The sequence below is a fragment of the Planococcus citri genome, chromosome 4 (assembly GCF_950023065.1).
Source record: "Planococcus citri chromosome 4, ihPlaCitr1.1, whole genome shotgun sequence".
Lineage (NCBI taxonomy): Eukaryota > Metazoa > Arthropoda > Insecta > Hemiptera > Pseudococcidae > Planococcus > Planococcus citri.
In genome coordinates, this window is record NC_088680.1 from 9669339 (window position 1) to 9682779 (window position 13441).

At 32.0% G+C, this 13441-nt stretch overlaps 1 protein-coding gene across 1 annotated transcript; it reads left to right on the forward strand.

Annotated features, from left to right (window-relative positions):
* Positions 1 to 1815: 1815 nt before the first annotated feature.
* LOC135842552 (uncharacterized) lies at positions 1816 to 13437 on the forward strand. Its single transcript, XM_065360060.1, has 4 exons — positions 1816 to 2154; positions 9401 to 9553; positions 9694 to 9869; positions 13173 to 13437. Exons 1-4 carry the CDS (start codon positions 2046 to 2048, stop codon positions 13365 to 13367), a joined length of 633 nt encoding a protein of 210 aa, XP_065216132.1. The 5' UTR covers positions 1816 to 2045; the 3' UTR covers positions 13368 to 13437.
* The last annotated feature ends 4 nt before the right edge of the window (positions 13438 to 13441 follow it).

Consider the following 13441-nt stretch of genomic DNA (forward strand, 5'->3'; position numbering starts at 1 on the left):
ACTGTTCATGCTGAACAACATATTAAAAAATTGGGATGGTAACTTGTCGCAAAGTCGATTTAAAAAAATTGATAGTTTGCGAAAAAATGTGATTTTTTTGATTTAAAACATGAAAAAAAGTTTTGATTGGTAAAGTTGACCCATTTGACCCCCATATTTACGTATCTGTTGAAAAAGTTGAAAAAACCCCTTCATTCGGTGAAATTAACTCATCGCAAAAAAATTCAAAATTCGAAAAAATTCAAGAAATAAGCAAATTTTAATTTTTTTGCTGTAATTGTGATTTTTTGTCAACTTTTTCATGAAATACGTCAGAAAGAGGTCAAAATAAGACAACTGAATAAATTTAAATTTTTTTTGATGTTTGGAATTGAAAATTGAATTTTTTCGAATTTTGATTTTTTGTGAGGAGTTCATTTTATTGAGTGAAAGGGTTTTTTCAACTTTTTCAACAGATACCTACAAAAAGGGGTCAAATGGGTCAACTTCACATATCAAAACTTTTTTTTCGTGTTTTAAATCAAAAAATCGCATTTTTTAGCAAACTTTAAATTTTTTTAAATCGACTATGTAACATGTTACCATCCCAATTTTTTAATATGTTGTTCGGAATGAAAAGTTGTCCATAATATATTTTTTTCAGAATTTTTGAGAGTCGAAACGATATGAAAACTACGTTTTGAAACTTTTTGAGCTAATTTTTTGTACGAAAAAAAGTGGCAACACTGATTTTTATGATATCTCCAAAAAGCCTTTCAAAACCCCTAACTATGGGGAAAATTTCCATTTTGGTAGGTATCACGGTTATCGAGTAATCCACTGCTGAAATGAATGATATTTTAGGTTCACTGAAAACTTTGACACCCCCTGGCTGCTGTTAAAAATGGGCTAGAGGGCTGCGATTTGCGCCATTGGTCATCCCTTCGGAAGGTCTTTCCACTGGAAAAATTTCAAAAAAATCGCCGAACCCACCTACCACTTCTTGGTCCAATTGACGTGGAATGACCCAGGTGTGAAATTTTTGGAAAAAATCTAACTTTTGGTGAAGGCTCCGGATCCGCTGAAAAAAGGTAGCAATCGATTTAGGTTGTCGATTTTAGAGAGTTAGACGTACTTTTAAGTAATTTGTTACAAAAAGTGACAATTTTGAATTTTTTTTTGAAAATTTGAGATTTTTTATAACTTTCAAAAAGTATACTTTTCAACTGGTCGGTCACATTAGATTTTTGAGATTTTTGATTCATCAGTTTTAAGACAAGATCAAATTTTCAGCTGCTGAAGTTGATTATAACGCCTTCAGGAGCGATTCGAAATTTCTGAAAAAAACAACTCTAGTTTGGAGGCATAAGGCATAAGAGCTGCTTATGCCATTTTAAAAAATTTACCAAAAATTGAAAAATCAACTTCGGAAGTTAAAAATTTGGATCTGAGGTGTGAGTTACATGCTCTTTTGGTGAGCCAAATTTCTGCTCGATCACAGTCGATGATTTGTAAAGGTTCCATTGTCAATAAGGTGGTATCTATCATCTCATCTCAGCACATATGTACTTAATGTCAACCGTAAATATTTTTACTCACAGTACTCTCCATTACTTAATTAAATACTCAATCAATTATATACACGTAGGTACCTACCTACAACAATACGAATCATCTCCCAGTCAGCATTACGAAGCAAAAACTCACGTCAACTTTTTCATCACCAGCGATTTTTCCCATTCCCAATCACCTATCCACTGCCCCAAGGAGTCACACCAAATCTTCATTTTGACTTTGAGAGTTTTCAACCAAACAAAACAAAGCAATCAAAATTCAAAAGACGATACGATGCACTCGGATGCAATCAATATGTTGTTTTTTTTTCACAGGTCACCTGTTACATTATTGGTTATGCTCTGAGAGATTGCAGGCCTTATAGGAGTGGACAGGTGCATATACTTCGGATCGCTGGCATGGAACACTATAAGAGAGCAATCTAATAAACCAACATTCATCAGACGAGTAGTTACAGTGGCGAAGACGAGTCGGAAAATGAGATTTTCGTGATGTACGAGAACATCTTGTGTCGCGTTATTTATTTCTTCGTGTTCGGATTCTTTATCGTGATTTATGCCAAAAGTATACCTACAAATTGGATCAATTTAAGCGCCGATGGTACGTACTTTACCTTTACCTATCCATATAAGCGAGTGATTTATAAGTGTATTTTTCGTACATTTTTATTGAAGTCGAAAGTGATCGTGGATGGATTAATTAGGTATTCAATGAAGTTTCCTTGATGGCTTTGGATCACGCTTTTATAAGTTTTCACCGATTGATTAAGTAAATTAGGTGACTGGTTAATTATTCATTTGAATTTTTTTTCAACGTCAGACGTCAAGGTTAATCTACGATTGTGCTGTAACATATACCTATATCGATTTCGATCAAAATTTTCCTTGATGAGTCAGCTTTTTATTTCGAAGACTTTTGTAGAGTTCTTCCTGTATTTATACCTACCCAATTTTAATCAAAATTATTATTAAGGTAGATAAATTTTCCTCATTGAGCTGAAAAATGAAAATCAGGTAAAACTCTAGTCACTGCACCGTTAGAAACGGTCATTTTTCCGGTATACGAAATTAATTCCTAATTCTTGGTATTCTCTTTCACACACTATGATATACCTCGACCTAGGTCAAGTTCTTATACACCTATTCGTACACATTACGACAAATTGTTCGAACAGTATACGAATCGATTCAAAAATTATACCATCATTTTTTTTTATTCTGTTCATTTATACACTGGTTCGATATACTAAAATACTCGTATTTATTTTCTCGTTAGATTCGATCACTCTAACTAAAGTATGAGTGAGTGAGTGAATGAGTACGATATAAGTACAGTGAAGCGTTTCAAATTAACATATTATCATCTTCGTTGTGCCATAAAATATACTTATATACAAATATTACGACGAATTTCCACAATATTGTGGCGATGAGGTTATTGCAACTGTGAAATATTAATAATTTAAAAATCGCACTTGGTTCGTGTATCTGCTCTCTTGCGCAGATAACTGTAAAAATAAATTCGATTCGGGTATTTTGTACATTTGAACTGATATAGGTAATATCGATGAATGAATGTAGGTACTTTGTTGAACATCTGCGTGCAGTATTGGAAAAATTCTCCATTAGCATTGTAAATGAAACGTAGGCAAAGGTACGAGTAATAAGGTTTGTTGAAAAAACTGAGCGAGTTGAACTATACCTAAGTTTATCTGTGTGCTTATCGGATTAGAACTCGAATACCTACCTATTTGCGATATTGATTGTTGGCAGAGATTTTCGATTTTCAATTTTATAGGCTGTTATACATATGTAATAACTCGCTTGAGAACTGACGATGCTCCAACAAAATAGGCTAAACTTGAATTCGTGAAGAGAGGTTCGAATTACAAAAATGAGATTGGGAATTGAAAAGACAAGTGTATGGTCCAATGATTCTGGGATGTTCTTTCAACGAAAATTATTTTTGAGCACTGTTGAAGAATTTTGAGCTCAAAATTGAGCCATGATTTTTGATAATTTTATAAAAGCGTCATCCAAAATGGGTCAAAATATAACAAAATTTTTGAAGTTTCTGATGAAAATGTTTTTTTGAGCATTTTTGAACAATTTTGAGCTTGGAATTGGGTTACGATTTCTGAAATTTTTGTGAAAGGGGTCACAGGATTTAGGGTCATTCCACGTCAATTGGACCAAGAAGTGGTAGGTGGGTTCGGCGATTTTTTTGAAATTTTTCCTGTGGAAAGACCTTCCGAAGGGATGACCAATGGCGCAAATCGCAGCCCTCTAGCTCATTTTTAACGGCAGCCAGGGGGTGTCAAAGTTTTCAGTGAACCCAAAATATCATTCATTTCAGCAGTGGATTGCTCGATAACCGCGATACCTACAAAAATGGAACTTTTTCCCATAGTTAGAGGTTTTGAAAGGCTTTTTGATGATATCATAAAAATCAGTGTTGCCACTTTTTTTCGTACAAAAAATTAGCTCAAAAAGATTCAAAACGTAATTTTCATATCGTTCCGACTCTCAAAAATTCTGAAAAAAATATATTATGGACAACTGTTCATGCTGAACAACATACTAAAAAATTGGGATGGTAACTTGTAACAAAGTCGATTTAAAAAATTTTAACTTTGCGAAAAAATGCGATTTTTTGATTTAAAACATGAAAAAAGTTTTGATTGGTAAAGTTGACCCACTTGACCCCTATTTTCACGTATCTGTTGAAAAAGTTGAAAAAACCCCTTTCACTCAATAAAATGAACTCATCACAAAAAAATCAAAATTTGAAAAAATTCAATTTTGAATTTCAAACATCAAAAAAAGCTTAAATTTATTCAGTTGTCTTATTTTGACCACTTTCTGACGTATTTCATGAAAAAGTTGATAAAAATCTCACTCGCAGCAAAAAAAATGAAATTTGCTTTTTTTTGAATTTTTTTGAATTTTGATTTTTTTGTGATGAGTTAATTTCACCGAGTGAAGGGGTTTTTTTCAACTTTCTCAACAGATACGTAAAAATAGGGGTCAAATGGGTCAACTTTACCAATCAAAACTTTTTTTCATGTATTAAATAAAAAAATCGCATTTTTTCGCAAAATTTAAATTTTTTTAAATCGACTTTGTTACAAGTTACCATCCCAATTTTTTAATATGTTATTCAGCATGAACAGTTGTCCATAATATATTTTTTTCAGAATTTTTGAGAGTCGGAACGATATGAAAATTACGTTTTGAAACTTTTTGAGCTAATTTTTTGTACGAAAAAAAGTGGCAACACTGATTTTTATGATATCATCAAAAAGCCTTTTAAAACCTCTAACTATGGGAAAAAGTTCCATTTTTGTAGGTATCGCGGTTATCGAGCAATCCACTGCTGAAATGGATGATATTTTGGGTTCACTGAAAACTTTGACACCCCCTGGCTGCTGTTAAAAATGAGCTAGAGGGCTGCGATTTGCGCCATTGGTCATCCCTTCGGAAGGTCTTTCCACAGGAAAAATTTCAAAAAAATCGCCGAACCCACCTACCACTTCTTGGTCCAATTGACGTGGAATGACCCTTTATCAAAATGAGTTGAAATTTCGACAAAAAATCAAAAATTTTCCAACAAAACTCTTTCTTGAGCATTCTTGAAGTATTTCGAGATAAAAATTGGGTGATGATTTTTGTAATTTATTGAACCAGTGCCATATGCGATCTATCAAAATGAATCAAAATTTCGCGAGAGAATTAAAGGGAATAAAATGGGTTGATGATTCTAGAAATTTTTCAAAAAAGTGTCATTTGACTTATTTGAGTGGTTTGAAATTTTGGTCGAAAATCAAAAATCTGTACCAAAACCTATTTTTGGGCACTTTCAAAAATTCAAGAATTTTTAGTATAAAATTGAAACAATTTTCAGATTTATTTTGAATAAGTGTCATATATCCCACCAAAATTTTGTGAGGAAACCACATTTTTTCAATGAAAATATTTTTTGAGCACTTGTGAAGAATTTTAAATCGTAAATTGGGTTTATGTTTTTTTGGATTTTCGAAGAAAGCGTCAACTAACCTAATCAGAATTGAGTTGAAATATCTGAAGAAACTCAAAAATTTCTATCAAAACTCTTTTTAAGTATTTTTGAAGAATTTTTAGCCCAAAATTTGAACATGATTTGTGGGAATTTTGAAAAAAAAAGTGGTTCAACCTATCGAAGTTACTTCAAATCTCGGAGAAAAAATAAAATATTTTGACTGATTGTGTTTGAAGCATTTTGAGCACAAAATTGAGACATGATTTTCTCAATTTTTGAAAAAGTATAATACGACCACTCCAAATTGGTTATAATTTCAACAGATAAGTACTCAAAAATTCTTATCAAAACTTGTTTCTGTCAAAATTTTCTGATACTTTGAGATATAGATCGAAAGTCAGCTCATTTCGCTCGAGCTCAAAATTATACAGAAATAGGTAATAGGTATTCAAAAAACATTTTCGTCGAAATGTTTGAATTTTTTGTAAAATATGAACCAATTTTGGTACGTTGCATGAAACTTTTTCAAAAATTCTGAAAATTACAATTCCTACCTATACATGATTCAATTTTGATCTGAAAAAAGGTTTTTACAGAAATTTTGAATCGCCAAAAAAAGTTCCTCATATTTGAGATTTTCAATTAAGGGATTGTCAAAAATATGATAAGTAAGTATAATATAATTAGAAAACAACATTTGGAATTTTTAAAAATGTGACTGCAACTTTGACGAGACCACCTGGCACATTTTTTCAAAAAAATGAAAAATCATTGGCCCTAAAAGTCGTTATAGGGTATCCAAAAAAATTTTTCTGGAAAATTTTAATTTTATGCTAAAATTTTAACCTATTTTAATGAGTTGCACGAGACAGACTTTTCTCAAAAATCCCCAAAACCAGGATGTAAGTTTGGGCTCAAATTCTTCAAAAATGCTCAAAAAATATCTTTCTGGAATAAGCAGGTACCTATTTGCATTTTTCGAAAATTTTAACCTACCAAAAATTATGACCTACTTTTCGGCTTAAAAGTCTTTTTAAAAATGGCTTAAAAACATTTCAGATTAAATATTTGAATTTCTTGAAAAATTTCAACACATTTTGATGGGTCGCATGACACTTGTCTTAAAGTCTCAAAAATCGTGCTCTATAATTTTGGGCTCAAAATTCTTCAAAAACGCTCAACAAATATTTTCATTGAAAAATTCGCGTTTCTCGCAAAATTTTAACACATTTTGATGGGTCACATGACACTTTTTCAAAAATTTTGGAAATCAGTACACAATTTAGGACTAAAAATTTTTCAAAAATACCGAAATTTAGATCATTTTTTGCAAAATTTTGATGCAATTTTGGGCTAACAATTCTTCAAAGTACTCAAAAAACGGCGTTGATAAAATTTTTTTCAAAATTTCGAGAATCATGGCACAATTTTGAGCTCAAATTTCTTCAAAAATTTTCCAAGAAAGTTTTGATGGAAATGTTTGATTTTCAGCTGAAATTTTAACCCATTTTTATAAGTTGCATGACACTTTTTTCAAAAATTCTGAAAATAGTGACTCGATTTTTGGCTCAAAATGATTCAAAAATGCTCAAAATACATTTTCATTGATATCAATTTTAATTTCTCGCGGAATTTCAACTGATTTTTATAAGTCGCATGATATTTTTTCAAAAATCTCACATGTCTCAGCCCGATTTTGAAGCCCAAAATTCTTCAAGCATGCTCAAAAAAAAAATTCTTTGAAAAATCCAAAAAATCATGAACCAAGTTTGGGCTTGAAATATTTCAAAAGTGCTCAAAGGGAGTTTTTGATGCAAATTTCTTACTTTTTGCCAAAATCTCAACATACTTTGATCAATTTTATGACAACTTTTCCAAAAATCTTGAATATCGTAACCTAACGTTGAGCTCAAAATTCTTCAAAAATACTGAAAAAACATTTTCGACAATAAATTCAAAAATTTTGTATGATTTTCATCCATTTTGAAAGGGCATTATAGTAAGTATGACACTTTTCCAAAAATCTCAAAAATCATGGCACAATTTTGGGCTCAAAATTTTACAAAAATTCTCAAATCCCATTTTCACATGATTTTTTTTGGTAAAATTTTAGCCATTTTAATTTGGGACAACACAATTGACTCAATCGAGGATCCAACATTCCTTATAAGTGCTTAAAATGAGTTTTGATAGAGATTTTTGATTTTCTTCCGAAATTCCAACCCGTTATCATGGATCACATGACATTTTTTTGAAAAATCCAAAAATTACGAACTGGTTTTTTGCTTTTAAATTCTTCAGAAGTGCTCAAAAAATATTTTTATTGAAAAATCTGATTTTCTCGAGAAATTTCAACTTATTTTGATAGGTCACAAGACACATTCAAAAAAATGTTATCCAATATAGAAATATGATTTTTGACAGATTAATTTTGGCCTCAAATTCTTCAAAAGTGCTCAGAAAATATTTTCGGCGAATTTTTGAATTTTTCGAGAAATTTTCATCCGTTTTGATTGTTAAAAGGTCACTTCTGAATGCTCCTACAACATTTACTCGAGATAGGGGGGGGGGGGGGGTAAGTAGTAAAAAATTATTGGATGCAATAATTCGATCTAGTTAGATCAAATTGAATCCGGAAGATGCCCGAATCTGATCATATCACATCAAACAAAACAAATTTTTACTATGAATCTGTTCAGATTTCAACAGATTAGATTTGATCCAATCAATCCCTGATCTGATCAGATTTGGCCAGATCGAATTGCATTCGAAGATGACCAGATCTAATTCCATCTGAACAAACAAGACTTCCCTATTGAATGTGATGAGATCATTTGATTCAAGGAATATCTGGATCTGATCTGATCTGATCCCATCAAATGTAATCTGCCTAGCAAGAAATGATTGAATCTGATCAGATCAGACCAGACCATGCAATCATGCAGATCAAGGCATTCCTGGAATCGAATTTGATGAGACCAGATTTAATCAGATCGAATAAGGGAAACGTGATTAGATCTAGGTACTTATAAATGGGATTTTGATTACGAGTAGATGTGATTTGATTCAATTTTAGATTCAATTTTATTCAATTAGACCTCATTAACCTGATCTGCTCTGATCCAAAATTTTATGCAATTTTTTTTAAAAAAATCTGGATTAAGCTAATTTGAATCAAGGTACCAAGAGATTAAACTCAGAACCCAATCTTTCGCTAAATTCTCTGCAGCTTCCGCAAATATGTACCTATCTTCAATATTTACATCTCCAGCGTGTGACCAATTATTACCCACTGAGCTGCGATCACCTACAGCGACGATAATAAAAACCGACGATCATCTAAATGATCACGTCTGGTCTTCGATTTCGTTTTTCATTGCTCGCCGAACCGTATCACTACCTACCTATACCATCTTAGCGAATTTATCTTCTATTTAATGCTTTAATTAGTATGTTAACTCGTAATCTAGACCATGCTTCCAAAGTGTTGCTAATTAACTGGCCATCTCACGAGATGGAGGCGGTATTGTACCAAGTATTTATGTCAATATGCGGAACTAAACCTGTTTATTTATTACAATCTCGAGCACAGACTGTAGTCATAAGCCTACCACTGCTACTCCAACGCAGCATAAATAATAATAACAGAACCACAATAGCGTAGATAATCCAACATTTTCCCAATTATATCTCATTCACCGCAGCAGACCCACATCTGAACCTTACCTAGGTCTGCTGCTGCTGTTCAATGTTCATCATCAAAGAGCTCGAATTAGCAAATTGTAACGACCTGGATATTTACACTTGTACCTACCTAACTATGTTTCAGAGATCAACGGCTTACCTTTTACCGAAATAGACTTAAATGATCCGTCCAGAAGTAATTACACTGTGGAATTTGTTCCGCTCATTAGCATCATCGCCGATTACCTTCCGATACTCTTGCACCGATTAAGAACGCAAGAAGTCACCACAGCCAGAAGTAGGCTAATAAATTTTTTACCTAATCATAGATATATTATTTTTATGCCTACAGTTGTCACCACGACATCCATCACCTATTCAACTGACCAGAACACTGTCTAATATTCGCGGTCATCTGTTTGTTTATTTACTGAATAGGTTTGAACTGGTTGCTAACCGATGAGAAAATATGTACGCCGCATCATCTGGGACGATTCCCTAATCCAGACAATCAATGTCAGTTTTTCGAATGCGCCATGAATTTCAAAAACTTGATCAATTGTTCGCAGTCTACTCAGAATGAGGGTAAACGCGAGACGAGGATCGCCAAACACGTGAGTACCTATTTTTAAAAAATCTTCATTATAGAACCTTCCTCCAACTGGCAAAAAGTGGTCTGGAAACAGGATATGGGTTTGAAATGTCAGAAAAGAAGTATTTTGGATTTTTAAAAAAGGGTATTAGAGGGAAGGAGAGGGGGTAGAGGCTAAAAGCTCCAAATTTCAAAATAGCACGGATCTAAAAAGTTTACTCGAACTCGAATTTTAAAGTCGTGACTCCTCCAATTTCGAGCAGAAAAGACAAACATTTCGACGAAAATATTTTTTGACCATTTTTGAAGAATTTTGAGCCCAAAATTTGGTCATAATTTCTGAGACAAAAAAATTCACGCGACCAATCAAAATTGGTCAAAATTTTGCGAAAAGCTCAAATAATTTGGCAAAAACGTTTTTCGAGCATTTTTGAGGAATTTTGAGCTCAAAATTGGTTCACTATTCAAAAAAGTGCCACGCGTCCCATTAAGATGAGTTACCTACAATTTCAGAAAAATAATCAACGTTTCTAAAAATAGGATAGCTTTTTTTGACCATTTTTGGAAAAATTTAGTCTTCAAATATGGTTGATTGAAAATCCATTTTTCAAAATGCGTTGGGGTCTTGTTGAAAATTTATGAGATTAGAACGTTGAACTTACCCTTCAAGTCACCAATCTTGATACAACGTATGACACTTTTTCATAGCTACCCGAAAAATTGACTCAATATTGGGATCAAAATTCTTCAAAAGTGCTCAAAACCACTATGGATAGAAATTTTTGGTTTCATGCTAAAATTTTAACCTATTTTGATAGGTCGCATGGCACTCTTTTGAAAACTTTGAAAACCACAACCCTTTTGGGCTCAAAATTCTTCAAAAATGCTCAAAAAGGGTTTTGATAGATATTTTTGGTTTTCTGATAGAATTTTAACCCATTTTAATAGGTCGCATGGCACTCTTTTAAAAATCCTGAAAATCACTACCTTTTTGGGCTCAAAATTCTTCAAAAATGCTCAAAAAGGGTTTTGATAGATATTTTTGGTTTTCTGATAGAATTTCAACCCATTTTGATAGGTCGCATGACACTCTTTTAAAAACTCTGAAAACCACTACCTTTTTGAGCTCAAAATTCTGCAAAAGTGCTCAAAAAGGGGTTTGACAGAAACTTTTGGTTTTTTGCTAAAATTTTAACCCATGTTTTCTGATTGGTCGCATGGCATTTTTTTGAAAAAAAAAATGGTTTTCTCACTTTTCTCGCAAAATTTCAACTCATTTCAGATGAATTACAAGACATTTTTCAAAAATCAAACACAATTTTGAGCCCAATGTTTTTTGAGTTCAAAATCCTTCAAAAATACCAAACATTCTGGTCAAAAAAGCTCAAATTTTCAGGAAATTTAACCAATTTTGATAATAGGTATAATGTAAATGTAGCATGTGTACTGGTCCCAACTCTCAACAGATTTAGCGCCCACATTATTTGGCGCCTCACGTTGGGCGCCAAATATGTAGAGTGTTGGGACATCCCCTACTAGTACACATGGCATTTTCAAAAAACTCATGAAAATCATAATAAAATTTTGGGCTCAAAATTCTTCAAAAGTGCTCAAAAAACGTTTGTATTGAAAAATTTAATTTTCTCGCAAAAGTTTGATTCATTTTGATAAGTAGCATGACACTTGTTCAAAACTACGAAAATCACAACCCAATTTTTGTTTCAAAATTCTTCAAAAATGTTCAAAAAAAAGCTTTGAAAGAAAATTTTGATTTCCTGTCAAAATTTCACACATTTTGATTAACTCTTTGACAACTTTTTTAAAAATCCCAAAAATCAACCAACTTTGAGCTCAAAATTCTTCAATTCTTGAAAATCATAGTACGATTTTGCGCTCAAAATTCTTCAAAAGTGCTCAAAAATAATTTTTGTTAAAATGTTTGAATTTTTTGTAAAGTTTTAACCATTTTGATTTGGCACATTGCACTTTTACATAGAAGAGAATTGAGTGGTCCATAAAATTGACTCAATTTTGAAGTAAAATAATTTAAATTCTTTTACAGGAATTGTCAAAAACAGTTCTATAAATTTACATCCCATTATAAAATTGTTTGCGTGACCCTTTTTTGAAAAATTTTAAAAATCGTGAACCAATTTTGAGCCCAAAACCTTTCAACAATGCTCAAAAACATTTTAATTCAAAAATTTGGTTTTCTCAAAAATTTTGACCTATTTTGATATGTTGAATGGGACGTTTTCAAAAATACCAAAAATCCTGACTTTATTTTGGGCTCAAAATTCTTGAAATGAACTCAAAATACATTCTTATTGTTGAAATTTTGAGTTTTTTGGAAAATTTTAACGCATGTTGAAAGGTTGCATGACACTCTATTACAAGTAGGTACCGAAAATTGACTCAATTTTGGGTTCAAAATTCTTCAAAAATGGTCAAAAAGAATCTTGATAGAAATTTTCGTTCTTCTGTAGAAATTTTGAACTCATTTTGGCGAGTCTCATGAAATTTTTTTGAAAAACGCTGAAAATCATGAACCAATTCTGAGCTCAAAATTATTCAAAATTCAAAAATAATGCTCAAAATAAATTTTTAGAGAAAAATATAAATTTTTTGAGAAAATTTAACCAATTTTGATGGGCTGAATGGTACATTTTTAAAATCCCTAAAAATGACGATCCAATTTTGTGTGTAGGTGAAATTCTTCAAAAATACTCAAAAAACGTTTTTTTCCAAATATTTGAATTTTTTGCAAAATTTTAACAAAGTTGACTCTATTTTGTGCTCAAAATTCTTCAAAAGTGCTTAAAACGAGTTTGGATCAATATTTTTGATTTTCTGCAGAAATTTTAACTTACTCGTATTTTGATAATTTGTGCGGTACCTACTTTTTTCACAAATCTTGAAAATCTTAACCCAATTTTAAGCTCAAAATTATTGAAAAATGCTCAAAAAAAATTTTATTGAAAAATTTGACATTTTTTGCAAAATTTTAATTTATTACAGGTTGCATGACACCTTTTCAAAAATACTATAAATCACTACCCAGTACCCAATCTCTGAAGAGCATTTTTGTCAAGATATTTGAATTTTTTAGGCTTCATTCTCGATTGTGCAAAGTGCAACTGCGAAAATCCAAAATAAATAGATGTCTTTTCTGACATTTTAGACCCATATCCACAAAAACCTAACTGAAATAGGTTTGGGTCACTTGGGTCACAAAGATGTAACCCAACAGAACACCTTTTGCCTTTTGGACTATCCTTGCCAGCAAATATCTTCAATAACCCTTCATTTTCTTTCTTCTTCACAGCTCAACGACGTAATCCAACTAAAAAGCGAAAAACCCACCAAAAAGAAACACCATTCAAGCACAACGAGCTTAGCAGTGATGTACAAAGTGAACGAATGCGTTTCTCTAATCCTTCATCAATGTTCATCTCATCACATCTATAGTAATCGATTACAACGATGTATACCTCACGAAGACGTCAAATGCCCCGATTGATATCCTTCTTCTGAAAACATTTGCATTTATATAATTTATTTTTTTATACAATAATAATAAAATAATACCTGCGA

Coding starts and splice junctions, on each gene's coding strand:
- LOC135842552 (XM_065360060.1), top strand. CDS start 2,046: ATGTACGAGAACATCTTGTGTCGCGTTATTTATTTCTTCGTGTTCGGA. Junction 2,155..9,400: donor GATCAATTTAAGCGCCGATG/GTACGTACTTTA, acceptor ACTATGTTTCAG/AGATCAACGGCTTACCTTTT. Junction 9,870..13,172: donor AGACGAGGATCGCCAAACAC/GTGAGTACCTAT, acceptor TCTTCTTCACAG/CTCAACGACGTAATCCAACT.